The 26,624-nt window shown below is 46.5% G+C and overlaps 1 protein-coding gene across 1 annotated transcript in view; it reads right to left on the bottom strand.

Annotated features, from left to right (window-relative positions):
* Positions 1-26,624, bottom strand: part of CFAP77 (cilia and flagella associated protein 77) — a 63,715-nt gene that overhangs the window by 10,468 nt on the left and 26,623 nt on the right. The window contains exons 2-5 of the mRNA XM_080403052.1: positions 16,349-16,448; positions 15,566-15,794; positions 2,769-2,871; positions 1,075-1,170 (exon numbers count right to left, since the gene is read on the bottom strand). Coding sequence (XP_080259178.1) covers positions 1,075-1,170; positions 2,769-2,871; positions 15,566-15,794; positions 16,349-16,448 — 528 coding nt within the window. The remainder of the gene's footprint in view (positions 1-1,074; positions 1,171-2,768; positions 2,872-15,565; positions 15,795-16,348; positions 16,449-26,624) is intronic.

Here is a 26,624-nt window from a genome sequence, read left to right as displayed (position 1 = left end):
AGAGGAATACATCAAGGTGGTGCAAAACACATTTCTTGGTCGAAACTCTCCAACTTGTACAAGTGAATTAGCTTCAGGAAGTCACAAGGCTGCTTTGTTGTTTTAAACTGTGGTTAAAAATCAACAGTATGGAAAAAAAACCAAAAACAACAAAAAAAACAACCCAACCCCAAAACCATCAGAACAAGGGCCAGGGTGGAGGGCTGAGAGGCTCTTTGCAGTGGTATCTATCAATGCCAGATATGATTTTGGCCATGTAAACTCCCTGCAGGGTTTCAGTGCTTTCAGACTTTCTGGTGTCTCCTTTCCATTCTGCTTGCCCAGCTCTTTTCCCTTCCTTCCTAAAATGCCCCCTAGCTCTTCACTTGAAGTTTCCCTGTAATTTACACCACAAACAAAGCTAACAGAATTCAAACAAGTACCCCAGAGCATAGCAGGATGCGCAGATGAATTCAGGGAGCTGTTTAGATCCCATTGCTTTAACAAGAAATCTTCACCTTGGCTCTTATTTGGATCAATTAAAGGAAGTGTCACGCACATCTGTAACCTGGCTAGACCCTTTTCTCAGTCTCAGGGTGAATATTGTCAGTCAGATAGTTTAGAGTGGTATCAGGAGCGCAGACTTTCTGGAAAGTTCTAATCCTGGGGTGAAAATGCTTTTTGAAACATCTGGTGTGGTTTGAATTAGTTATGGCGAGAACTGATCAAATGGTAGGCTACCAACCTGCTTGTGTAGGGCAGCTGCAGGAACACCAGCAGAGAACAAAGGTCACCCCAGTACAGTGGGACATAAAAAGGGGCTTCTTATCTTGTGAAGCTCATGACAGTGCACAAAAGTTAGAAAATAAGTCATTAAGCCCTTATCTGGGCAACTGCTGCCTCTCTTCCAGGGCTTATGGCTGCAAAAAGCATCCCACTCTGAGGTCCAGAAGGGGCTGATGTTTGACCACATCCCATGAGGGACCATTTTAAGGTCTGGATTTTGGGGAGCCTTGTGTCTGCCTTCATTGTGTGTTATCAGGGCATGTGGGCAACGATTGAAGGTGTCCCTGACTTCAGACAAGTGCTCCATACCTTCTCGAATTGGGGCAGGTGCCAGAAGGACTCTTTCTTTGCAGGCAGTGGGTGTTTTCGCAGAAATGTGGTGCGAGTTTCACGTACTTTGTTTTTCTGTAACCAAAAGTAAACAAGAAGGGGCTGAAACAGCTGCACAGCTATATATATCGGGTTGGTGTCATACACCGTAGCGACACTGGGATGAACATGATCAAAATCACTTTGGACTAATGATCACAAGTGCTTGATCTGGGTAGTTTCTCATGTCTGTGCAGCTAATATGGTATCTAAAACACACTGATGAGAAAAACATGAGCAGCTGCCAGCTCTCAGGGTGTCTGCTTTATACGACATCCCAGGGAGATGACCGCTGCCTGCAGGAAGCCCTGTGCTCTGAGCTAGAGCAATGGCTCATCTCTAGCTGGGAAAGTCACTTCCACCACCCCCACCATGGTGGGGGAGTTTCCTGGCTGTCTAGTATGTGTTGCTTTCCTGATTAATTGCAGCTTGCAGTGCTTGATAGCCCCAGCACAAGCCCCTGCAAGTACCAGGTGAATGTTTTGGCCACTGCATGAAACCCTGGGGAATCTGTCTGCTCTGTGGTCTAGAGTGCAGGTTTGTGTTGCTTAACTCAGTAATTGGTGGCTGCAGGCTTTGGGACCTTGATGGAGGGAAGTTAGTGATTAAAAACATCAGTCATTAATAGATAAGGTAGGGATGCACTTTCCAACATCCTAGGCTTGTGTATTCATAAAGTAGCTGCTAATTAAGAACACTGTATTCTTGCACTTCAACTATAAAGTATAGTTTGTGATGGCAGTAAGCCCATTGAAATTGGTCATTACCATATTAGCTCGACTCTTCTTTGAGCCATTAACTAATAAAACAGTCATTGGCTGCTTTTAAATGTTATTACGATATTGGTGTGTTTAACAGCTCAGTGTTGCACTCTAACAACTGCTGTGGGTGCTGGCATCAACCACACCATGCCAGGATGGGGGCTAGTGCTGGTCCTTTGGACATTTGTTGGCTGTTCTTTGTTTTGTCCACTGTCACCGGTAACATAAGCAGAGCTGCTGCTGTCCAAAGGACAGTCTGCAGAGCTCCTGGCATGGGATGACATAAATACCAAAGATAACTTGAAACTTATTCTTTGTTACAGCAGGGTGTTTTACTATTGTGGCGATGTAAAAAGAACCAGAGCCTCCATTTTAACTGATACCAGGACTTTACCTGGGCAGCCTGTGACTTAAAGGCATATTGATGCAGACAGACGCTTGATGGTGGCTAGAAAGGTGTGTCTGCAGGACAGGCACCTAAGCCTTTGGTCAAAGCACTGCTGCCCTGGAGAGCTTGCTCAGCTCCTGTGTATATCTTCAGATACAAAATACTTTAAAAAAAAAATCTGAACACCCTTTTGTCTCTAGAGCACTTTCATGTATGCGTGTTGTGATTTGCTTATCTGGTGTTAGCTCCCACAGCATCGCCACACAGGACAGGGTCTGGTCGAAGCCAGGCCTATCTTGGGTGGGAAGCAGCTCATCTTTGTCAGGCTTCACCAGCCTTCTGGTAGTCAGGGAGGATGTTTTCCCCGCTGAAAACCTTCCCCATGGCTGGAAGAAGCCCACCCATCATGGGGCAGGACAGTGGGCAGTCATGCCTGGTAGCAGTGCTGTGCACAGCAAGGGAAAGCGCTGCTGGAGTATTATCACCTTTTTCTCTTGAACTCGCTGGGCTGCTGTCAGGGCTCTCTGCTGCTCCATCCACAGCTCCTTGTATCTGTGTTGGAGGAGGTCAAAAAAGGGAGTGGAAGGCCTGGAAAACATTGAAAAGACAACAATATAATCTCCAGGACTAATAGCTCTAACTCCCCATGCTGATTGGTATTTCTGCTCCTGGAAAGTGTGACTGATGAGAACATGAATAAACCTTCACCCTGGCAAAGGCTTTCTCTTCCTCAAGAAAGACTCAAACGCACATTTTCACTTCATGCACCACAGTCTGCACACACTTGTGATAGCCTGTAGCAGGACTGGGCCAGGGCACTCCCCAGGATGGGCACAATTTCCATCTTTACACAGCCTTTCACTGTGCTCAAGCCCTGGCGTGCTGGAAGGACGTGTGGCGCCACAGGCTGCAGCTCAGCCTCAGGCCCTGCTGTGGCTCCAGAAGAGCGTCTCCCAGCTGATACCGTGGGTAAGGAGAGCACTGTGAGCGGGGCAGTGTCCAGAAGCAGAGCTGGGCTTTTGCATTGCCACCCTGGAGCTCAGAGGGGCAGCTCTGCCTGGGTCACCTCCAGACTGGCTTAGCCGTGGCAGCTGCCTGGGAAGAACCACTGGGTGCAAAGTGTTTGGCTAAAATAACCGCTTTTGCTACCAAAATATCGCTACTGTGGTATCCCAAAAACCACAAACACATGTCACGATGGATCGGGCGAGAAGAGTAAGAGCTGTTCAAAGCAATTTGAGTAGAGCTAAACACAGACTCAATGCAGATGGTCAGGTGTCTGCAGCAGAAGGGGGAGCTGAAATGCTGAGCCCTGGTCTAGTGCCTCAGCTACACAGATCAGGCACGTTTGCCCCTTGGAACAGGGTACCGGGGAGCACACTGGCCAGGAGGAGACAGCAGCAGAGGGGAGCTGTGGATGACCATGGTCCTAGAAAAATAGTGAAAATAAAAGGCAGTTGCCTCTTGATCAGTGTCCCATTCAGCTCCTCTGAGCTGGCGTTAACCTGAGCTTGTGGCAGAGCTGCAGCCTGAAATCGTTGAGCCTTGCTCCTTGCACGTGAGGATACTTTAACTTCATCAGCCACCATGGGAGGCAGAACTGGCAGTGGCAGCAGCAGGGTTCTGGCTTTGAGGACAGCACATCAGTTATTGCTGTGGTCCCGCTGCTATTCTTTCCCCCAGAAGCAAGCACTTGAAGGTGATGGAGGGCCTCGACCTCAAGTTTTATTGGTCCTTGTCCTTGCACACCTTGCTGGGGACTTCTCCCATCTCAGCAGCAACCGATGACTGTGGAGCCATTACCCCTAGCCCTGCTCCCACCTGTAGCCCACCGTGCCTTCAGCTGCAGCTCCCACAACAGAAAGGCAGTGCTTTCCCTGCCTGTCCAGAGCAACTGCAAGACACTGGGGACTTGGGCTAACTGCTGGGCTGCTTCTGGGCCACCAGCTCCACCAGAAGTTTGTTTTCTGCAGAGAGCCTATGTGCCACGAAGTGAGCCGGTGCTTTGTGGCTTTTGGCAAGAGCAAGTCCAAAATTGGTAGCAGCCAGCTTTTAGCAGTCTGGAGGATCTTTGACGATCACGCAGGGCACCAGCAGCGTGTATGCAAATAGTAACTCTTCTGTTTCTTGTTCCTTCACCCCTGTGGTGACTTTTATTACTTAATTATTGCACACCACATGCTTCAAAACAGCCTAATCTATGGTCGTGTTTTCTAATGATACTAGATGTGCAATCCAGCAATACACATCCCAAGGGGGTATTCATATCAGAGGAGACATCCTTCGGCAGGCCTCCTTTTTCATAGATCACATGCTGCAGGGCTTTTCAAGGCTTTGCTTACAAATCAGCTGCGCTGCTCCAGACCGTTATCTGGAGACACCCGGTGCCAAAGGCAACACTGACATTTACCCTTTGTCCCCTCTTCTCTCTCCTCATTCTCCTCCAGTTTGGCATGTCATGCTGATCAGAGCTGGGCAAGATATTTACAAAGGATAAAAGATGTGGCACACCTGTGGTCAAGTGTGCCATTATCCAGGTGGGTCTCCAGTCTCACTGCATGGTGCAAATTTTGGTGTTCCTCGAACAAGCACATGATGAGCCTTGCACATGGGCTTGTTTCCTTGGCCTGGCCCTTTGCTCTCCAAGGCAGGTGCTTTCCTGGTGTGCAGGAATAGCAGGGAGGGAGACACAAAACCACTGAGCCTTTGTGTGTGGTGTTTGACCATTGATTTTTGTGGTAGCTGAATGTGTTTTCACATTTCTATGGAGGTGACTTTTACCATCTCCAGTGGACCAGCCAGTTGGTGACTGATTAAGTCCACAGCTGGCTTGTAAGTAAATGCTTGAAAGGACACATTTGGGTTGATGCTCTTCAGAGTTCCTTCCCTGCCGTGTGATTAATCGCATTTAAGTCCTGATCCAGCAAAGTATAGAAACATGCCTGGAATGATACATGCATGAAGTGCCTCTTTGAAATTGGTGGGAATGACTCATATGCTTTGTTATACATGTAAGCTCTGGTGGGGCTGTAGGATGTGAGGCTTCATCTGGCTCTTCCTGCCTCCTTTGAGAGAAATACTGAGAAAGTGGGGAAAAGCAGGAGATATCGGGTAACAGACTTCCTTTACTAAGGCTACCCAAGAAATTGCAGCAAGGTGGCTTTTTCTTTGTAGGTCAAACACTGATCTCATTGGAGTGGATGGGGAATTTTGGCCCCCGACGTTGGTGCCGCTTGGCAGTGTGACAGTATTTCTCATTTGCAGCTGGCCTTTGGGAAAATGTCCTCTTGCCTTAGTGCTACTTAAGGATAGGAGTTGAACGGCTTGCGTGTTCTGTTTCCTTTTGTCACCCTGCCCAAATGTCGCTCCTCTGAACTGGGAGGATTTTGCTGTTATCTGTGGATGCTGTGGGGAGAGCGGGGGAAGCGTCCACTGAAAAGGCTTGTTGTGGATGAAAAGCTATCTCATTCAGAATAACTCAGATCTCCTTGTTTTGGCACAAGCACCCTGCCACATAAAGGAAAGGGAAAGAAGTTCTGATAGGGTGTAACAAATTATTTATAATTGTGGAAAAAAATAATCAGCTGCTTCCTTTTATAGTCAAATAGTTGGAAACCTTTCTAATGTTGACAATTCCTAAATATTTTACAATTTATCTGTGCACATTTTCAAAACTCTTATCCCTGAAACAGTTCCTATCTCTTTAATAGTCTTTCTCACTAATTTACTTTCAAGAGTCAGGGTACAGACCTATTTTCAACTGAAATGACAAGCGCCTGCTAACTCGGTTATACAATGTGGTATGCTAGTCTGCCAGAAATCTCCTGGAGAAGAAGCTGCAGCCTCCTAATAGGCTGTTTTACTGTGAAAACAATGTTAAAAAGTATAATAAAGTATTAACAACATTAAAATAAAACAGTGTAGGCCTTAAATGAGCTACAAACTAGTTAAATCTATTCTACTCAATATGAGCCTTCAGTGCTTTGCAGCTGATACCTCAGAGCTGGGATTTATCTGAAATGAAGGCACCAGGGACATGCAAGAGAAATGGTAATTATAATTTGCAAACATTAGGCTGACACTTTTTTGTGTATGTGTGTATAAATTCTGACAGCTGTGATTTGTGCCATGCCAAATAGTGTTCCACCAAGCTGGGAAGGGCTCACTTTCTGGCAGGCCATCCTCAGAGCAGCAGCTCATTAAAACTTTGGAGAAAGAGAAGTTGCCGAAAACAGGAAGACGTCAGAACCATCTGAGGGGTTTTTGGTACACGCTTGTTGAAAGGTGTTTGAGAAGAGAGCCTTGGGTCTGACAAACTGGAATTTTAGTACGCCTCTCCGTTCACAGTGGGGCAAAATAATTGGTCATCAGTGACTACTAATTTGGTTTAGTAGCCAGAGGCATTTTTTTTCTTCCCAGAAAATCAATGACAGTGCCGAGGTCTGTTCAACGTGATTCAGCTCAAGACGGGTCCTCATTTAGCTCTTGATGCTTCTTCCACTGGAGACAGCTATTTTGTTAAAATGAAATTAAAATCTATCTGTAATACTCAGCTCAGGGAGCGGCACCCGTCAATGCCATGCTGCTCTTGAGGTTTCAAGGTTGTCAGTCTCCCCTCAAACTTATTTTCAAAGGTTTATATATCAACAGAAAAAAAGCTACTTGGCAAGAGTGGATACAAAGGACTTTGCTCAGGAAGGGGATTTATACCAGCTTAAAAGGTGCAATCAATCTGATTGCTAAGTTGTGTTGTAAAAGGGTAAAAACTTGACTTGTGATTGCCTTTTTCTTGCATAATTCAAAAGCGTAGGGACTTGTAAATATCTTAGCGCCAACTTCAGCCCTTGGATTTTCCAGGTAGGTCTCCAGCTCATGCAGACAGCTCCTGCAGCACTCTTCCCGCTGCTGGTTAGGACAGCTCCGGCAGGGAGCGGAGCCACGGAGCAGAGGACATGTGGCAGGGAGCGGAGCAAGGGAGCAGAGGACATATGCACAGGCATCGACACTCTGGCAGCCGTGCAGCTGTTTGGGCTGCGCTGACAGCACTGCTCTGATTTCAATGGCAGCTTAGTGGCAGCAGGATCTGGCCCTGCATGGGTGCTTATGCAACAGATAAATCACATAACTGAGGTTTTTTACAGTTGTGATAGTAAAACTGTGTGGCAACACCACTGCCTATCCTGAAACCTTAACCCTTTCTTGAAAGGTTAATGAGGTTTCAAGGGGGTTTTAGTCTTTGCTGGTGTCCTTCCATCTAAGGTGCTGTGCTTTTGCTGCACAGCCAGGGTCTGTCCTTGGGGTCTGCAGTCCAGGGGAGGCAGCCACAGGGGGCACCACCACTGTATTCCTTTCTTGAGTACATTGTGATGGGGATGATTTGTCCTGTGGTGACACTGTTCATGTAGAGATCTTCCCCTGGCATGTGGCTGGGTCAGCTGAACCAGTTCCCACCAGCTCAGGTTGTTTTCTTACTGGGGACCAGTCTGGTCTCTAGCATCTCTGGAGCACGGGGCACCTTGGTGCAGCTAGCACAGATTATCTTCAGCAAATAAAGGACAAGCTGAGGTCTGTATCTTCTTGAGGCCTTGGGGTACCACCAATGCAGGCAGCAGTAAGGCATTAACGCTCAGGTACCCCTGCCCTGGAAGAGGGCTGATAGCACAGGAAAATTCTGATTACGGTTCCCTTGTACTGCTATATTGCCTCCCTTCCTCCCTGGTTACTGATGGGCTGGAGCTAGCAATCTATCTACCATTAATTTGTCTCTGTGTAGCCCAGCAGGAACCTGGGGTATGATTACAGCTCTGGCCCTTGTGTGAGAGCCAGCACGGCCCCGGCATCCCCCTGCAAACTGCCTGGCTCTGCCTCGCCTTAATTGTTCCCCTTTGGCTGGTGGACCTGTCTCTTCTAACAAGGGCAGCGAGGAGGGCCGAGGTAATTGAAGCACTTAGCCACACTCCCAAGCATTGCCTCCTGCAGCTAATTAGGAAAGAGGGCCGCTGGGCTCTTCGTTATTTCTTTTAATTGTTTGTGGGTTTTGCATAACAGTGAATGGCAGAAGAGGGATGTGCAGTTAGTGGTGAATTCTTGACTTTGAAATTTGTATAAGAGGTCACTTACAATTTGTTAACACTTTCACAAGAGTGAATTCAATTAGCGGCTCCGGCAGTCCCTGCACATGCGTGTGGGTGTGTTTGTAAGGAGAGGGAGAGATGGAAAAACAAGCAGGGCATGAATATAAAGGCTCTTCATTTTCCTAAGAAGCTTGTGGACTATACAATAAAGTTATAGGCCCCTTACAGCTTTATGGTCCTCTAAATAGGTCCTGGCAATAAACCCATGGAGAGGCCTGAAAGATCATTTTTAAATGATCTCCACTTGTCCTCACTTTCCATTAACCACTGAAGAAAATAACAAGAGAAAAATTGGTAGAAAACACTCAGGGACCAATTTTTTTTGCAGTCTTTGGGCTGGCAAAACTCTCAGTTGAAATAGTGGGTCTTCCACCTGTGTGGCAGCTGCAGGATCCGTGCCGTCAAAGCCCTGATTACTCTGAATTTCTGAAGCTTCTTTACAGTCCTTATAATTTGGATGAGGAAATAACAATATAAATTATTTCACTGTGGGCATCCAATGAGGCAGTGGCTTCTTCAAAGTGTCAGAGGATCTGTTATTTTGCTCAGAGGGCTCGTATGTATAGAACAGTAAAAAGAATAAAATCCATTGTAAACATGCACTTTAAAAGATTTATCAGATGCTCATAGCTGTACTTAGGAGTACACATGGTTACAAGAGCACCAATTTGCTTTACTATTCCCTCCCAGGCCAGGAGTGAAATGTATACGTGTAATGGTCCTAAATGCGCACATGGAAACACATGTCTTGGAGTGAAGATACTAAGCCAGCTCTTACCTGTTAAATAACTGGCTTTGCAAGCTGGAATTTGTACATTAGCATCGATTTTTGAGTTGGAGGTACCCTTCGGCTAACTTAATTGAAGATTATTTAGATTTGTCTTCAACACATTTGTATCCTGATTGGAAATCTGCTGTTACCCTCTGAGCAACTCGGGTGGGACGTGACTTATGGGGATGAGTTATTCTGCCTGGAGGTCTCAGTCCATGGCTGAGAGTGAACAGTGCTCAGTCTGCAGCTGGCAGCAAATGCAAAACATCCTGAGGAGTATTAAAAAAAAAAAAAAGGGGGGGGGGGGGGGGGAAGCCAAGAAATCTCCCCCAACACTGAGCAAAACAAATCAAAGAGCAAGGTCTTCCCCTTGACCTCCATTCCATGCTTGAATCTCCCTGGCTGGGTGGGAACATTACTTTGTTTGAAAGGAAAAGACGTCAATGAGGGCTGAAAAGCTTTGCTTTCACAAAAAGGATTCTGTGGTTATTTCCCCCGACCCAGGTTTTCATTGCACAGACTGCAAGAGCAGAAGTTTGCAAGGGAAAAATTCTACTTGTGGCGAGAAGTAGTTTTAGATGCTAAAAGTTTTGGAAGAAATTTTTCAGCCAGCTGCAATCAATGGAGATAAACCCATGGACAACAGCCAGCCTGTGTGGGAGACTAAATTACTTCCCTATTCAGTGTAATGCAATTGATAATAAGGGATCTAAATCTCTGTTCTTTAGATTTTTTTTTTTTTTTTTTTTCCCCCAGCTCTGTGGCTGATATGCAGGACCTGAACCTTATGCCAAGCCATGACTTGGCTGTTTATTTTCCCTTAAGCCAGGAGCCTGAAGTAGTCAGAAACTGTTAACAACTGCGGTAAATAACTACACTGAAGGAGAACCAGTGTCTTCATGGTGCATTCAGGATTTTTTTTTTTTTTGAAGGGGATAACAGGTCTTTCTGCCCAGCTGGATGCGGCTGGGAGCTCTGCAGTAGCCAACGTACACACAGCGATGCAAGCACATACCCAGCCTGGAACGTCTCCAATAGAAGAAAATTATTCTTGAAATAGAAATTCTTATCTTAGCAATGTGAGAATGGTGGCAGAGATGCAAAGTGCCTTTCGCTGTGGAACTGGATAGGACATGCAATTATCTGAGCTGATGGGAGTCCTGTATTTTTTAACTTGGTTGCATTTTTCTGGTGCTTTCAGCCTGACAGTGATTCCAGTCACTGTTACATTTTTACAATTTGTTTTGTCAGTGCTCGGATTTTTTTCTAAAACTGTTGTTTGCCCCAATCTTTTGGATTTTTCTGGCTTCACACACTCTGTGTTTTTCTGGCTTCCAGTGATCATGGATCAGATATGGCCTTGCTGTAATATCAATCTTTCTTGTATGTCCAGCTTTTCCTGGTGGGTTCTTCCCATGAACACCCTCTGTTCTTCAGTACTGTTTCTTTGATATATCTTTGCAGCTGGTCTGTAGCTAGATGAGCTTTTTTTCTTTTTCCCCCTAGGGCCATATATTAATGGTCTGAAATGTTCTTTATTTTTGTCTCAAAAATAAGCCTATCGGTGTACTCTGTGTGCCAGAGATGCTGGAAATCTCAGCACCTCTTGGGCAGCTTTCTAAACGTTGTTCTGGCTGTGGGCAAACATCACGGCCACTTTGGGTGGAAAGACCACTTGCAAAGCAGAAGCATGAGCACCGAAAACTCCCTTCTTGGGAAAGGTGAAAGAGAAGGGCAGAGCAATCCGTTAAGCCAGGAAGCTGCAGAGATAGCCAAGGTGACAGCTGAGCTGCTAAAGGCTGGTGAGACAATTGTCAACAGAGCCTTAGGACAGCTGCAAATGATACAAAGAAAAGAGGAGGTACTGAATATCTGATGCCCTTGGCCAATTTTTAACCACTCGAAGAGAGATTGCCATGACCAAATGCTTTAGAGAGGTGAATTTGCTGCAGGAACATGACGAAAGCAGCTGCCAAAGGATTAAGACCAGTTTTAGAGAATGGGAGGTGGAATGGCAGGAGGAGATGAAGTTAGAAGGAAAATGGGATGTAAAATTCAGGAAAGGGATGGTTGAATTGAAGGCAGACGGTAGGGGGGGACCCGGCAGGAGACATGGGGATGACAGAGTGCCAGGGAAATCCTGCCAGCACACCCAAGGTCAGCCCAACCTACAGGCCAACTGCCAAGTGGATGGCAGCACGTCGGAGGCAGGGTTATGGCCATGCAGGGTTTGAAGGAGGTACAGGTATAGAATAGCAGAGAATGGCATGTCTGTGCAGCCCTTGTGTCCAGGAATATGTTCTGGGACATAGTATGCAGAATTAGGAAACTTGTGTGACCAAGACAAAAATGAAAGCTTTTCTCTAAAAGCAGCCCTGGAAATACTGGCCAGTGTGTTCATGCTGAGGATGCACTCTGCACTGTTAGCTCCTGGGGAGAAAGCTGGTGCTTGGGATACCAACTGTGTGCTGGTGTGTTCTAACTTCAAACTCCTTGTGTGACCTTGTGCAAAGCAACTTAAGCGAAAATCTAGCTGTAGAGAGCATCCATATCTTTGTGCTTGCTTCTAGTTCCAAACACGACCATTTAATGCCTGCTAACTTCAGTGCACAGTGAACTTCGATCAGACAAGGTGGTTAGGAGGATAAATGCAGGTCTAGACATTTACTGGGGTTTCCAAATGCACCTTGAATAACAAGTTGTATCGACTTCAGTGAAGATCTTGGAGGTCTTCACAAACCCTCTGTGTTTTTGGATTTCCAGTATCATCAAAATCCAGCCTAGTCAGTTCCCTGCATCCTCCCTCCTGTAAAACAAGGTCATCATGCAAAGAGTAGGGGGGTTGAATACACCTGCTAGTAGCACAGCGTGGTGGGGTTATTTTAAACGAAAGGACCTAGGACTTCAGTCCAGGAGGACAGCAACCCTTAATCTGCACACGTCTCATGCACAAAGCATGTAGATGGAGATGGTTTTAGCTCCTGGAGGGGAGGTATGGCCAACAACGGGCATTTTCCTTGGAAGAAAGCCTGTAGACCTGTTTGTGGTGGGGATGAGGGCTGGGGCAGGTGAAGCTGAACATGCATGCAAGGTAATGTGGTCGTTACCCCAGCGCCTGCGTTCGGTGGACACGTGCTTTCTTGCAAATTGTGGCTTGCACAAGGCAGCTCTTGTAGAGATCAGAAGCCGGAGCGTGAATCAGGGGAGCCTGACTGGAGGATGCCCCACAGGGGAGGCTGGGACCCTACCACATCCTCGTTACTGCTGACCTTGGCACGAGTGCTGCCTGCTGATGGATCAGCTATGGAGCTGGACAAGACCCTGGGGAACCACTGTATTATCTATTATCGTCCCATCAGTGCCTCCCCTGACCCCTCCCAGCTCCGAATGCCACAGGCATCAGGGAGGGAATAAATCTCTGTCTGATACTGAGAGAGAGAAGGGAGCGAGAGCAGGAAAAAGGAGAGATGAAAAATGTCCTTTTTATGACTCTCGCAACAAAGCTGGCCACATGATTCGTAGCAAACATTTCTCTGGGAAAAGGGAGGGAGAGAACGGGGGGAATCAGCAAAAAAGCAGAGCTGCTTCTCTCTCCTGGAAGATGCCCATGGGGAATTAATAGAGGGGTATGGGTGACCTTTGAAGGTATATATCCCAGGAAAGGAAAGAGGCCTCCAAGCTTCAGAAAGCTCACTCCAGTGCCTGGCGCTGCCTTGTGAAATGCTCCATGCAGCACACGTCCACCATGAATGGAAAGCAGAGGTATAAGCGATCTGCCCTGCTAGAGGGAGCAGCAGGGCCAGGGCATGATTAATAAGGCACTAATAGCAACCACAGCATTTGTGTTTGTTTCTATTTGGGATGATCCAGGAGAGCTTGTACTTGTGAGCCTGGGGAAAACTCCTGACCTTGGTGTCTTTGGGAAAGAGAAGCCTTTAGCAGCACAGCCCAAGGCCTGAGAAGGGGCTGGAGATGTGCTGCTAGGGCTTGAGAAGCCCCCTGCACCTTACACACTGGCAGCTGTGAGCCCACAAACGCAGTCCTGTGACAGCTGCTGAGTTGTTTGGGCCTTCTAACCCCTGTGCTTCTGTTCCCAGGGAGGCAGCCCAGCCCTGAGGTGGCGTGCTAGCACCAGCTGCAACTCCAGCTGTGCAGAAGAGCTGCAACAGGGCTGTGGGTGCAGCCTGGGAGGGTTTGCATTGGCATTCTGGGGATTGTCCCAGAGCGTCACCATGATCAGGCAGGGTGGCTGCAGTCTCTACCAGCGTGATGGGACACCTTTGCTTTCTGGCCTTCTAGATGATTCTGTCTGTGCCTTCGGGTAGGGAATGTCGTGTAGGCTCTGCTCTTGTTGCAAAGCTTCCTGCACCTGAGATGTTTATTAAAAATGAACATTTCTTAAATGCGAGCAAGTGCTTGGAGTCATGGAAAAAGACTGCATGCCACAGTTTCCTTCTGCCCACAGCCAAGCACGTATCTCAGTTGTGAGCGCCCTCCCAGTCAGCAGCGCAAAGAATGTGGTCGTACGGGGCTTAGAGTCCGAAAGCAGAAGCAACTTAAATCCATTGACAACAGGGCAGGTCTTGTACCTGGTCAGCTGTGACTAGGGACAGGCTTGGGCTGGAGAGTGCTCACCAAAGCCGATATCTTTAACTTCCCAGTCATGGAAAAGTGTGTTAAATTCCCACTTTTACTGAAATGGCTGTAAACAACTTCTTGGTAATCCCAGTAATTTGATTTTGTCTATAACGTGCTTTTAAAGTAAAGGGATAAATACAATCAGTCTGCGTAAAAGGTAGCTATTAAGGAGCAGGGAAGTTGTACAATAATAACTTTAAATTAAAAGCTCTTTCCCACTACTTCTGCTGTTGCGGGGTCTGCAGATTTTCCTTAAAACTTTTGAAACGTGCCTAGACTTCTTACAGGCAGCCATTTAACCTCCATTTATGAAGAAATAAAGCAAAATTGATGTTGATTTTTGTCTACATTGGGGGATACTTTTGCAACATAAAAGCCCTTTTGCCTGCAATTTGCAGAGCAGCCCTGTCACATCGGTGAGGGCTGATACTGATAAAGATAAAGCTTTATAGCTGGGGCATTTGCGGCTAACAGCAAGCTAATGCTACATTTTCATTTTGATGCAATTAATGTTAATGTCTGCTACGAAAATTGTCATTAAATACCATTTTAAAATCCATTCAATTTGCATATGCAAAGCCCATTTACTATCATGTAAAATACACGGTGCCGTTCATCATGTCTTTTCTCTAGAATTTGTAGCTGTTGTTTTTCTGGTAGTGATTATTATCCAGCTCTTAAAATGAAACCTAATGTCTGGTCCAGACCTGCAAAGAGCAAGAAAACCCTCTGTGCTCCAGCAGCAGCAGGGCTGCTTCGGAGCCCCTTTCAGAGCCTTTGAGCACTTGTTTGGGCTGGACTCGCACAGGCTTTTCCAGACCACCGTACTTTCCAGCTTCCCTAGTGCTTCTGTGGAGGACAAGCTGTGGAAGGACCTAGAATTCAGTCTAAGGTGCCAGCGTTCTCCGCTGCAGACTCCCTGTTGCACAATTCCCCATGAGAAAGCGGCGCAGCTGGGAGCTGGTATGTGAGGGGAACATTAAATGTGTCACTTCTAAATGCTGTACCTATTTGGACCTCAAGCAGGGCTCACGTACACACTGGATGCTTTGTAAAAACCTTTTGGAAGGCACTGCAATGCAAAAGCCCTAACTTGGTGTGAAGCCTTAAACATCCTGCTGTGTTGCAAGGGATGAATGGGTGGGCTTACAACCTTCTAGAGGGGTTGCAGAGGGAGCAGCAGGTACCAGCTTCCCTCCAACCCTTGGGAAGGAGCCCAAGAAAGCAGTGAAAAGCTGCTTTGCCTCCATCCTGCTGTGTTACCAGCTTCTGCCCAAGGCAGGGCGGTGAACTAACAAGAGGGAGAGGGAGTGGGATGAAGAATTTGAACTGATCATTAACTGCACCAGAGTATTTCAGCTAGTGCAAACAGGTAGCAATGCTGTTGCTCTGATTTTCTGACCCTGGGAAGCCATTATTCTGGCTTACAACTCCTCACATTCCTTTAAATTAAAGGATTGGCATTGAACGTATTTTTAAGAGGTTCCAAGACCTTATGGCCACAGGTGACATGGGGATGTGTTGTGGCATGTAGATTAGATTTAGATAGCTGATTATCTGACGCACACATGGGTGCAATCAGATATGGAAGTGGTGCTGTGACTCAGCTGCAGCTCAGCCAGGTTCAGGACACTTCTGTTTTGGGCTGTTCTGTGCTAACAGAGATGTGGGGGAGATGGAGATGTGAGGGTAGGAACAGATAATATTCTGTGAAGGGCCCCGAGCCCTTCCCCCTTACCGTGCTGTGATGCCATAAGTGAAGTCTGCAGGTACTTCAGGAGGACATTTCTTGAAGCGACTGGGTTTGTCATCTTTGAGTCGAATGTCCTTGGCCTTGTAGTACAAATTAAATTCATGGGCTGTGGTGTAACCAGCCTTCAGAGCACCACGGTTCATGGTGATGAAGTCCCGGGGCATCTTCTGGAGTAAGGAAGTCCTGGGCTTTACTGTGTTCCAGTGGCCTATTGCTGGAGATGGAAGGAAACATGAGCAGCAAAAAGAAAAGTATCAGACATTTTGGGTAACTCCTGCTTGGGAAGGCAGGCTGCAGTGTGTGCACCATGCACAAGGGCCCTGCATGGCTTGCATGCATTTTGCCATGGTTTCACTGTGGGGTGAACTTTGTAGCCTACCCCACTGCATTTCACAGGGGGACATCTCCCATCTGAATCAGATGTCTTCTCACCCTCCACCCTGGCTTGCTCAGCAAGTCTGATTTCACAGGGCAGTTGTCACAAAGTAGGAGCTCTAACAAACTTAAAGTGGTCGTGTGTATCACCCTTGGCAGGTGCAATACTCCTTGCTGTTTGGGCTCTGGGTGATCCTATAAAAGCTTCCAATACGATAGAGAAACTTTACTAGTCACGGAGCAATTTGGGTGATATTAATGAAAGCGGGTGAACGCCAGAGCTCTTCACCTCCAGCTTGATAAGAAGTATTGAAGAGCACTGGGAAGGAGAGTAGAGTTCCTACTAGCATTAGGACTTTGTTGCAGGTCTGTATTTTAGTGGCAGCGTCATACCTTCAGGGACTCCTCCATCTGTTCTGTGGGTGTGCATCCCATATGAAAAATCAAAGCCTGGCAGGGTGTAGCAGTTTCTCTGGGGCTTCCCCAATTCTGCCTGCAGAAGAGTGAAGTTAAAGGAGAAGCATAAAGACCTTTCCTGATAAGCTGAAGCCTCTGAAAATAAACATTTGTAACAGAAGTTGGCTAGAAGTACCAGGAGTGGTGGTGGCCCCGCTTGCAGCGGTTTGAATCCTACTGCACAAGCAACTGCCGCGGTGCAAAAGGAGAACGCACAGCCATGAGGCTTCACCAGAGCTGAAGCCTAAGGGATGCCAAATTTCACCCAAGTTTGTACCTGAGTTATAAAGCCACCTAGCCTTGCTGGAAATAGGGATCCTTACTCAATACATACGGACTTCAAGTCTCCTTGTTTGGCTAATCTCTCCTTTGGCTGGTATGCCCAGCCGTGGCATCTGCTGGGGGGACTCTGCAGCTAGTCTTAACTTTCCTTTGAGTTATTTCATTTCCAGTTTGTGCAACCTCTTAGACAGCTGAAGTAAACTTCCCCAAGCACAATCACATTGCTTCTCCTGCCTGGGAATAATCAAGACGCAAGGCATGTTGCAGGGGGAGGATAAGGGGATTGAAGAAGGGGGAGCAGAGCCTGGGGTTTATAGCACAAAAAAGAAGAGAACTTGAGCTCAATAACCTCATCTCTGTTTAGTTTTAAAATGAACTCTTCCCCAGCCCATGTGTGTCCCAGCCTGGTGGTGTCTGTGGGATTAACTGACCTCCCCTCACCCCTTTGTCTCTACCCTCCCATCTCCATGGTGAAGTCACTGCAGGATGTGTGTGTCTTGAAACCTTATTGCTGCTTGAAAGGGGGGCGGTGGAGGAGGGAAGGGGAGAGAGCCTGGCAGCCTGGTCTGTGCGCTCCTGCTGGGGGAAGCTGGAGCAGGGTCAGGCAAAGCGTGTCCCCAGGAGCCCTGAGGCATGGCGTGGGTGCTTTGGGACACATGATTTTCCATGGGAAGGATGTTGGAGGAGATGGGGGTTTGTAGGTGTTGGCAGGTCTTGTTGGGAGAGTGAGAGTGCTGAAATCCTACTCTAGTGCTTCTCACAGGTGAATCATTGAACATTAACACTGAGATGGCCATTATTACATTCCAGAGTGAACGCGCTCTGGATCAGGAGATACTGAATCAAATGTAGAGCTTTCTGCTGGGATCGAGTGCAAAGAGTGAGACTGAAAATTGATCACCTCCGCTATGGCAGGCTGAGGCTGTACAGCAATTAAGGGATGCAGCCTATTAAAGTTGCTTATATGGGAACATCATCCAAACCCAAATTTATGTTCAGCTTCCAGCCAGCACTGGGCAAACCCTGGCCAAGGCCTTGGAGCAGCCAGGGCTCTCCCGTACACTGCCAGCCTGGTGGCCCCTTTCCAATGTACTGCTGAAGGGTACTCACCAAGTGTGTATGATGCTGTTGAACAGCGTGAAGCTGTTTTGCTTCACCCTCAGCTCAGGCAAAACTCTCACTGAGCCATTATGCCTGGAGAGCCAAGGGTTAATAACCCCTGCTCAAAACAGGCACCTTTCCAGAGGGCTCTGTGTTGAGGTCTCTAGAATTTTCTCATTCCTCAAACTATTTTGCCTGGAGCCATTTTGTTGGTTGTTTTTTTTTCTGTGCATTCAGTTTGGAGTTTCTCAGTTCCCATCTCTACATACAGCTGCACAAAAACTTCAAAGCACAGAGTGACGGTGGCCCCGGGCTCCTCACCGGCATGTCTGGGGTGAGACCGTGCCCGCTTGCTTGAGCAACTTGTCTGTATTGTGACAACAGGTCTGCTCCTCTGCAGATGCTGGCAAGCTGGCTGTCTGGGACCATTTGGCCTGCAAGCCCATACAGGGATGCTTCCATGGAAATCCAGGGTCTTGTTTCTCAGGTCTGGGAGGGAAGTGCTTCATCTTGGTCCTTAACAATCCATGCACTTGTGAGGCTATAAAGCAGGTGTGGTAATCCCATGACTCTCAGGAGCACAAGTTCACCAGAAAATGAATTTTCTGGACTTGCTAAGATCCTTTGAGAGTCTTGAAAACCCCACCAGGCTCCTTCCCTGTGTGAAGCTACAGACCCTTTGTTGCAAACAGACCTTTCTGAAAGCAATTGACTGAGCTACCTAATACAACATTTGCAGAACATGGCTGCATTCTGCCAGCTGCCTCTTGTGAACCTCTAGCAGAGGAAAAGACTGTCCCTTGCAGATGTGTCCAGCACCAAGCACAATGGGAGTGAGTGGGCTTTTAGTGCTACCGCAACCGAAATATCACATGGCAGTGCTAAACCATATGTGCACGCTGTGTGTGCGTTAGGGAGCTCGCGCAAAGCGTATAAACCAGTGCCAGGGATGATAAAGTAGCTTTCATTGCTGATCTATTTCTCCTGTATTTACAGGCATTTGTACACTAGCTATTTTTAGACTAGTTGTTGCTGAAATACAAGGGAAATGGTGTAACATTCCCCAGATGCATGAGAAAAGGCTTTTTCCAGGGATCCTGTTCTGATACTGGATCAGCTAAGTGAGGTCAGAAATCTGCTGTGACGGCAAAGGTGTGGCGGATGGGAGGAAATTGCTGAGAAACTGCAGGGAAGGAGAGGTTTGTAACCTGTGGCAAAGCTGCTTCCAGACCGCTGAATGCAGAACTCTGTAGAATGGAAGAAATCGCAGGATTTAAAGATTGCCTTTTGTAGAGCACCTGAAGTTAACATAGTTGGGTGTTTACTCCATCACAAAATGAATGCACGCTGTTTCCTTTTATGATGGGATGGCATTTTACAGTCACTTTGCACTGAATAAATAAAGCTGAAGGTGCTGGGTAATTAATTAAAAAAAAAAAAATCTGGTCCAATATGTTGAACATGGAGAGAACCTGTGCCTGAAGAAAATCAAAGGACTCAGAGGACTCTGGTTGCCTGCCAACATCTTTTACCCACGAAAGCAAAGAATGGGAAGGAGGTAGCAGGAATGAATCTTGCTCAGTGTAATCCAAGATTACGGCTTTTCTCATTCATAAATTAGCAAAATGCTGTTGCAACCTCATGGGCTAGTTTCATTTGTTTGTCCTGGTGCGCTGTAGGTGTGCTCTGTCACAAAGCGGTGGGGATAGTGAGTCAAAGCTGATGCAGAAGGTCCTTTTTTCTTCCCCAGCTCCAGCACCATTCCCTGTGTTCAGGTTTAGCCTGTCACAAAGCTGCTTGGCTGGAATACAGATCTGTCTGACAGCTGTGCCCATCAGCAGACAACTTCATTAAACCTCATTAAGATGTCATTTCTCTGCCTTATTTCCCACCTCTTGGCTCTAATTAAAACAGTCTCTCTCTGCATCCCAGGCGGTCCTAATTTTCTCTGGGTACCTTCTGCAAGTTTTCTCCCCCTTTACGGCCTCAGTGAGGAAAATCCAGCGTCTTAAATACTGTTTATCCAGCCTGTTCGGAGAAGACAACTCTAGACTTGTTCCTGAAGCATTCCCAGAGCATCCTAGGGAGATCATCACCTCCTCCCAGGCCTGCAGGAGACGTGTGTCAAGGCTTTGTTTGCTCTCTCAAACTGTCTCTAAGGACTCAGCTAATGCATTCTTTCCCTTTGGACACAATAATTTTCATGGTTGAACCAGGTGTGTCCAGTGTTTGGAGGGTGCCATGCTCAGACTGGCCGCAGTGATGGGGATGTTTGATCTGTGGGGATACCCTGGCTGGCTGAAAAACAAATGGTGTTGGGTGTATCAAGATCCCTCTGGCCTCTGCCGGGCAGCTTCTGATTTGTACAGCCCCAGATTTGAGCCCTGAATTTGTATTTGAGTGTGTAACAGTGCTGGAAAACGTTCACTGCGAAGGAAGAGGAAGGCTTGGAAATGGGTCTGTCTGGAAGAGATGGGCACATTGCAAAGGTGTAAGGAAGTAGAAAACCTTTAAGGATTCCAGGTTTTGTTGCAAGATTTTTTTTGTGTTTCATCTCCTGGTATTTATGACCCGTTGACACACGTTGTATCAGTTTTCTAAAGACGACTGAGACTGCCAGAGGGGTAGGAGACGTGTCTGTGCAGGGAGGTACGGTGAAAGATGGAGGCAGGGATATTTAATTCCTTTATCTGAGGCAGCCCTTCACTGGGAGGGGATGCTGGGCAAATCCATGAATCCTCTCTGCTCCATCTCAGCCGGGGCTGCCCTGTCCCCTCCTCAATGGCTCTGCCCTGTGGATGCCTGCAAACCCCATGCCGGTGCATTTTCAGCCTGCCAGGCCCTGCTTCCTTCCCTACCTTCTGTTCCCCTTTTCATTACACCCCCTTGTACAGTAAAGCCTCCCGTCACGCTGCCATTACTATTATTATTGCAGATTTACTGCACTTGCAGAGTGAAGTGATTGCGGTGACAAGGCCCAGCATTTTTCCCTCCTTCCCCCCGCGACAGCTTGAAATCAAGCCCTTCATTTGCATTTACATGATCTTGCTGTGCAGCTTATGAGATTGGGAGATTTATTTGCTACTTAGCTTGATGTTTGATTACACTCTAAGAAGGCAGTGAGCTACAAAGTGCAGGGATACATCAGAACTGAGCTACTGAAAGCCTCTGGGGGACAGTAACTCAACATCAGGTTTAGGTAGATGAGAAAGGGAATGTTCAGTGTTTTGAGAAAGGCAAATTTGATGAGATTTTTTTTTTTTAAAGGTGGAGGGAAAAACTTACTTTCCCTCTCACAAAAAAATGATTGGGAAAACAAGAATGTTATGAAAACACACCTGAAAATCTGGATTTGTTAGTGCAGAAGAAATCCTAGCAGGGGCTGGTGGCTGCTGGGCTGCCTGCCACTAACTGCTTGTAACTTCCATTCCCAGGAAGATTATTAATAATAAATTGGCAGTTACCTTCGAAGATTTTCATAAACATTAAAGGTCAAAGTCATGGGAAGTTTTGCTTGATGAAGGACCACAAAATCTGTCACCAATTTAAGCTTCAAGATATGCCACTGAGCATTAATCCTGCTGTAATAGTGGGGAAACTGAGGCAGGGAATCAGTGTGCCCGTGCAGGACAGCAGAGGGGATGGAGGCTGGATTGGGGAGAGAAGCGGACCTGTTCCCAGCACTGTGTGCAGTGTTCAGAGCGGGAGACCAAATTATTATAGTGGTCCCACAGCGGTGTGAGAGTCCTCCAGAGAAAAGGGTGATGGTAGGGCAAAGTGCTGCCTTCAGAGTCAGGAACAGTAAAGTTTCAGGATCTTACTGTGAGTTTAACTCCCTTCATTTACAAATACTCCAGGTAGAGACGCTGCTAACCCAGAATATGTCTACACATGCAGTCTGTACTAACCCGTGCTCCTGATTGACCTGCACTGGGAGCTTTGTAAATACAAACTTTTGAATGTCAGGTCTAAACTGGAAAGATTTTTCCTTCTAGAAGCTGCATTTTGTGTGACGCCGGCAGCAGAGGACTGTGAAGATGGGTGGGACGCTGGGTTTGATATGGCAGTGGGATAAGGCAGGTGGCACTTCCAGCCCAGGGTTCCACCTGCCCAGCCTGGGCACCAGTCTGCCCCTTCCCATCATCGCTGCCCCCAGCGGGGCTGTAGTGCCGACACCTGAGGGCCACGCATGAAGGTCGTTCCCCCCCCCCGGAAACCCACACCTAAGGAAAGATCACCCGCTATCTGATACAGTAACTTCGCGTGTGAACTGTTTGTACTTAGCTCTTAGTCTTGAAAATTGCCATGAGATATGCTATTACAATTAATCATTAAAGACTTAAGAAAGAGTATACCCCATTACATAAAAGACTCCAGTGATGATCTTTATCCAACTTGTAAAATGGGAAGACTTGATGCGACTGAATAATTTTCCTCTCATCTGCACAAAATCATGAATGCAAGTCATACTTTGAGCCTGAAGTGAACACTGCGAGACCAGCCTATAATTACCAAAACAGAAAAAAAGAACAGCGTTTTCTAATGAATGACAAGCCACTAGGTGGAAATCTAATTTGGTCTAATTAAGCAGCCTTTGTGAGGATTTGTCTTTAGATGAAAAGAGGGAGCCAAAGAGATCTAAATGCAAATGAACTCTATCATTTTGGTTTTAAAGGGCCAGACAGATATGAAAGTATTTGCGTACACAATACTTTCATTTGTCTTCATGGGTGTATTCGCCTTCTAGTTTTCCATTGAAAAATCCTGTTTGCCCCAAAATTCTGCAACTCTGAATACCAGCCACTCCTTATTGAGTTGGCAGACAATGTGCTGTTAGAGGGACAATTTTAGTAGTAGGGTATGACAACTGTTAAAACTGCCTTTTTCCGTAACAGGACTCCTTCTTTCTGCTGTTGGAAAATGGTTTTGCAAAAAAAACCAAAACGAGGCTCTTTGCTAGGGACTTTGATCCCAAGCCTGCTGCTGTCGTTGTGTGGCACCATATAACTCTTAGGTCTTTAGGGGCACCTGCTGGACCCTGAGCCGCTCCTCAGTGCCTCTGTGTCAGTATGAATTACTTCAGCATTGATAAATCACCAACACCTTGCCCAATTGTGCTATTTCTGCTGATTCTGCCGACAGTCTCAATGCTGGGAGCAGGCAGCCCAGGTACAACCCCAAAGGCTGAGACTCACGGAGGTGTTTGACTATAATTGAGATGGAAATATCGAAAACTACCTTCTCCTGCTCTATTAGATCTTCTCCTGACTTTAAGATAAATTTGTGTCTGTGTAAGGTTTCATGCCAGCAGTGAAGGTCAAGGAAGCGTATGTGTTTCTGTAGCAGATGTCACAGCTTGTGAAGCTCACACAGCCTCCGCTTGCTAGCAAGCCCTGAAGAAGCACCGTGGTCTGCAGTCTTAAGATAAAGCCGCTGGCAGAAGGATGGGCTCTTCAGAAGACGGGTGCAGTTTACAGCTATTGCTAGGCTGAGGTCTTACCTGTACCTGATCTTTCTTGAGCTACAACCACCATTAACCATTCCCAGGCAGAATGAGCCTGGGAGAGATTTGAGGACATGTAGGGACAATGGCAGGGAGCTTTGGTACAGTGTGGGGTGGCCTGGAGCAGCTGAATGGAGAGAGGCATCTGAGTCCTTGCTCTCCCCATAGGCAACATCGGGGGAAAATGGAGGTGTGTACGGACAATCAGAGTGGGAAAATCCACGGAATAATTCTGTCTTTGACATGGCGGCAGCTCTGGGAGCTTTGGGGAGAATACGGGCAGAACAGTGTGAAGCACCTTGACAAAAAAATAGCTATTTTACCATCTTTGCATTTGGCTCCCCAGAGAGATGTGGGGCCTCCAGAGAGTAGCTGGAAAGGGTGTAGTGGGGTTGTCATTTCCCAGAGAACCACAGCCTTGGGGATACCTGCTGCGCTGCAAACCCTGAAGTCAAATTCTGCCAGGGAACACTTTTGTTTGGTGTGTGTTGGCTTCAGTGGGAGTACTGAGGTTTAGCTGAGAGCAGGGTGTGGGTTATCTGAAGATGAGAGAGAGAACGTTCTCTAAATGTTAGAGAGATGGGACAATCTAAAAAAAAAAAGTTTCCATCCCCTTCTAGCAGTTATGACCTTTTCCCTGTCTTTCATCCTTAGTAATATCTGTTCTATAAACCTCCCCATCTGCTACTTTAAGAAAAATCCCTTTATGTTCTCAAGGCCAGATGTTGTCCCAGATTATGCCCAGCAGAACTCAACTTAGTGAAGCTGCTGTTTACACTGTGTAACTTGCTGCCTTCAGCTCCATACAGGTGGTTTTAATTTCCTCCTCCTGCATTTCTTTGGGTGCTGCGGAATATATTAGACTAAACGTTGCCAGTGTAGCATACATATAAGCCACAATGACATTAAAGGAGTTGAATGCAAGTGAGAATTCAACTGTGGGCCTTTCTGAGCAGATTGAATATGGCAACATTCCCTATATAGCAAAAGAGTTCCCCAGTGGCACAGACCTCTGATTCTTAGGGCCAAATTCAATCCTTGGCTGCAAATGAGATACTGGCTGCCTTGAGAGCTACCTGTTATTTCACAGCAGAATTTGCTTGATGTCAATACTCCTGTGGTACCCCCTAGAACAAAATATTCAAATATTTCAGACTAACAGACAACTTGTTAAATTCAGGCAAACCTCTAGTTCAGGAATCTCTCAGCTTTCACTCAAGGAGAAACTCCAATCTCTGATCACAGATGCAGCAACTTACCAACTTCAGTCACCTCATGTACAGAATAATCTCCATTTTCATTAGAGAATAGATAAAGTTTTTGCTGTTAAAAAAGGATGCTGTTTCTTTAATGTAATAAAACCTCAGCAGGACAGAATGTCTTTACTAGACTATCCCCCACTATTCCCACAAGAAATCAAATATAATCCTATTTAAGAAGCTTTAAATAATTTTGAGCTTTCATATTGACTTATTAAAATGCAGCTTAAAAAACGCCTTCCTTGCAATCCCTTTACAAGGGTCAGGGATATAAAATTTGAAGAAATATGATTAGTAGATCAGTTGGAAAGATATATGCAGCAGCTTCCAATTTTATTATTTAAAATGCCCTTTTAGAAGAAAAGGTGATTCTGTAAAAAGTGGCACCATCTCCCTGAAGGAATCTAGTCCTGGGATTTCCAGTCCTGCCTCTTGCACTCAGCACCCAACACATCTGCAAGGTGTTAGACATGAAGAGCCCTTACAGCTGGGACAGAAGAGTTGGGTTCTGTGTCTCATACTCCAGCAAGAGGCTTATCAGGCTCTAAGCACAGAAGCAGCCAGTGGCGTTTGTGGCCATTCGTTGGGGACTGCAGAAGACAAAGTGATGGTAACAGAGATGCAAATACACCACAGAGGACAGGGCCATTGCAGAGCTGTGAGCGTGGGTACCGTTTGGCCCACAGAACTTTTACTGCTTGAAAATTCTGAGGGATGAAGAGCTCCTGTAACCCTTCAGATATTGGTTGGGGTGGGACGAGTCCCTTTTTTACTTTCTAAACACTACGTGTTGGAATAAAAAAAAACCAGGATGAAACAGGGATCCTACTGTGCTGACTTGAACTCTCTGCAGGGTGAACTGCATCTTCCCCAAGGAATGGCTACAGGCTCCACCAGCGTGTCCTGAGAGGTCCAGGCAGAAATCTCCTTCCAATGGATTTCAGCCCAGTTGCCTATGTTCCATCCTATCAACTGGGGAAGAGCTGGGATTGTAACCAAGACCATTTTGGGGCAATTGCTTGAAAAAATAACTGGAAGGTGCTAAGCAGAGAAAATTGAGTCAGTTACAGGTTGTCCTGAGCTTCCACTCTGCAGTTCTCCCGGGATTAGCAGGATTGTATGGATGTAAATGTTGAGACAATTTGACCCCTGCTCTTGAAGTATATTAAATACAATGAAGACCCAAATTGTGCTGTCAGTTAGACAGAACTCCCATCAAGCACAGAGGGTCTTGTGCTAATGCAAGAATCTACCTGAATCATTCGCTCTGTCCTACAGCAAAATGTATTCAACATGCTGAAATTTAACTGCAAAACCTACTGAGCAAAATCACACCCTGCCCATTACACTTACAGCCAGTTACTGTGAAATCCTAATGTGTCAGACTTTCTCTGGGAAATAAGGTAACTAATAACTTTACTCCTGCCTAAGGCTGGACTTTGGTCAAGGCTGTCAAGGCTTCTATGATTTTCATGTGGTTTTGAAAAAATATCCATGATTTTGACACCTTGGGACTTCTGTCTGTGAGCAAGCAGTGAGCTGTAATAGCTGAACTTCCCTGGGAGCTGCAGTGCTCAACCTTGGGCTCTGTGCAAGACAAACACCAAAGGGTCCTGAGCCCGCTAGTGCCTCTGTGTCTTCAGCTGCCCAAGAAGTCAGTGGCAGTCATGTGTGATTGACTGCTGGCAGGATCTTGCCCAGAGTTTTCTCCTATGGCAGAAAAAGAAGCGGTGATACCAAAGTAAAGACCAGTAAGCACTGGAGTGAAGCCTTAGTCCCCCAAGGAGTTTTTGGGAGGTTTTTCCCCACCCTGCCTTCCTAATTTTCTGCAGTAATTGTGAAACTGGGCTGAAATAGTGCTGGGAAGTTGCTGCCAATGGTTAAAAACAATTGTTGCCTATGGGTTGACCTTATTAACGGTGCTAAAAATGTGGCAAAACTTATCTGGCTTACAAATTAATGTTTGTTACCCTTGAAAGTTCTATATACTTCTAAAATTCCCCATAATCCTACCTCTGACTCTCTTGTTGCTTTCCCCATGAAATTTTCTCGATAAAATTTCAGCTCC

The sequence above is a fragment of the Falco punctatus genome, assembly GCF_963210335.1.
Source record: "Falco punctatus genome assembly, chromosome: 9".
NCBI classification, from domain to species: Eukaryota; Metazoa; Chordata; class Aves; order Falconiformes; family Falconidae; genus Falco; species Falco punctatus.
The sequence above is the reverse complement of the archived record's forward strand: the minus strand, read 5'-3'. Positions and strand labels throughout refer to the sequence as shown.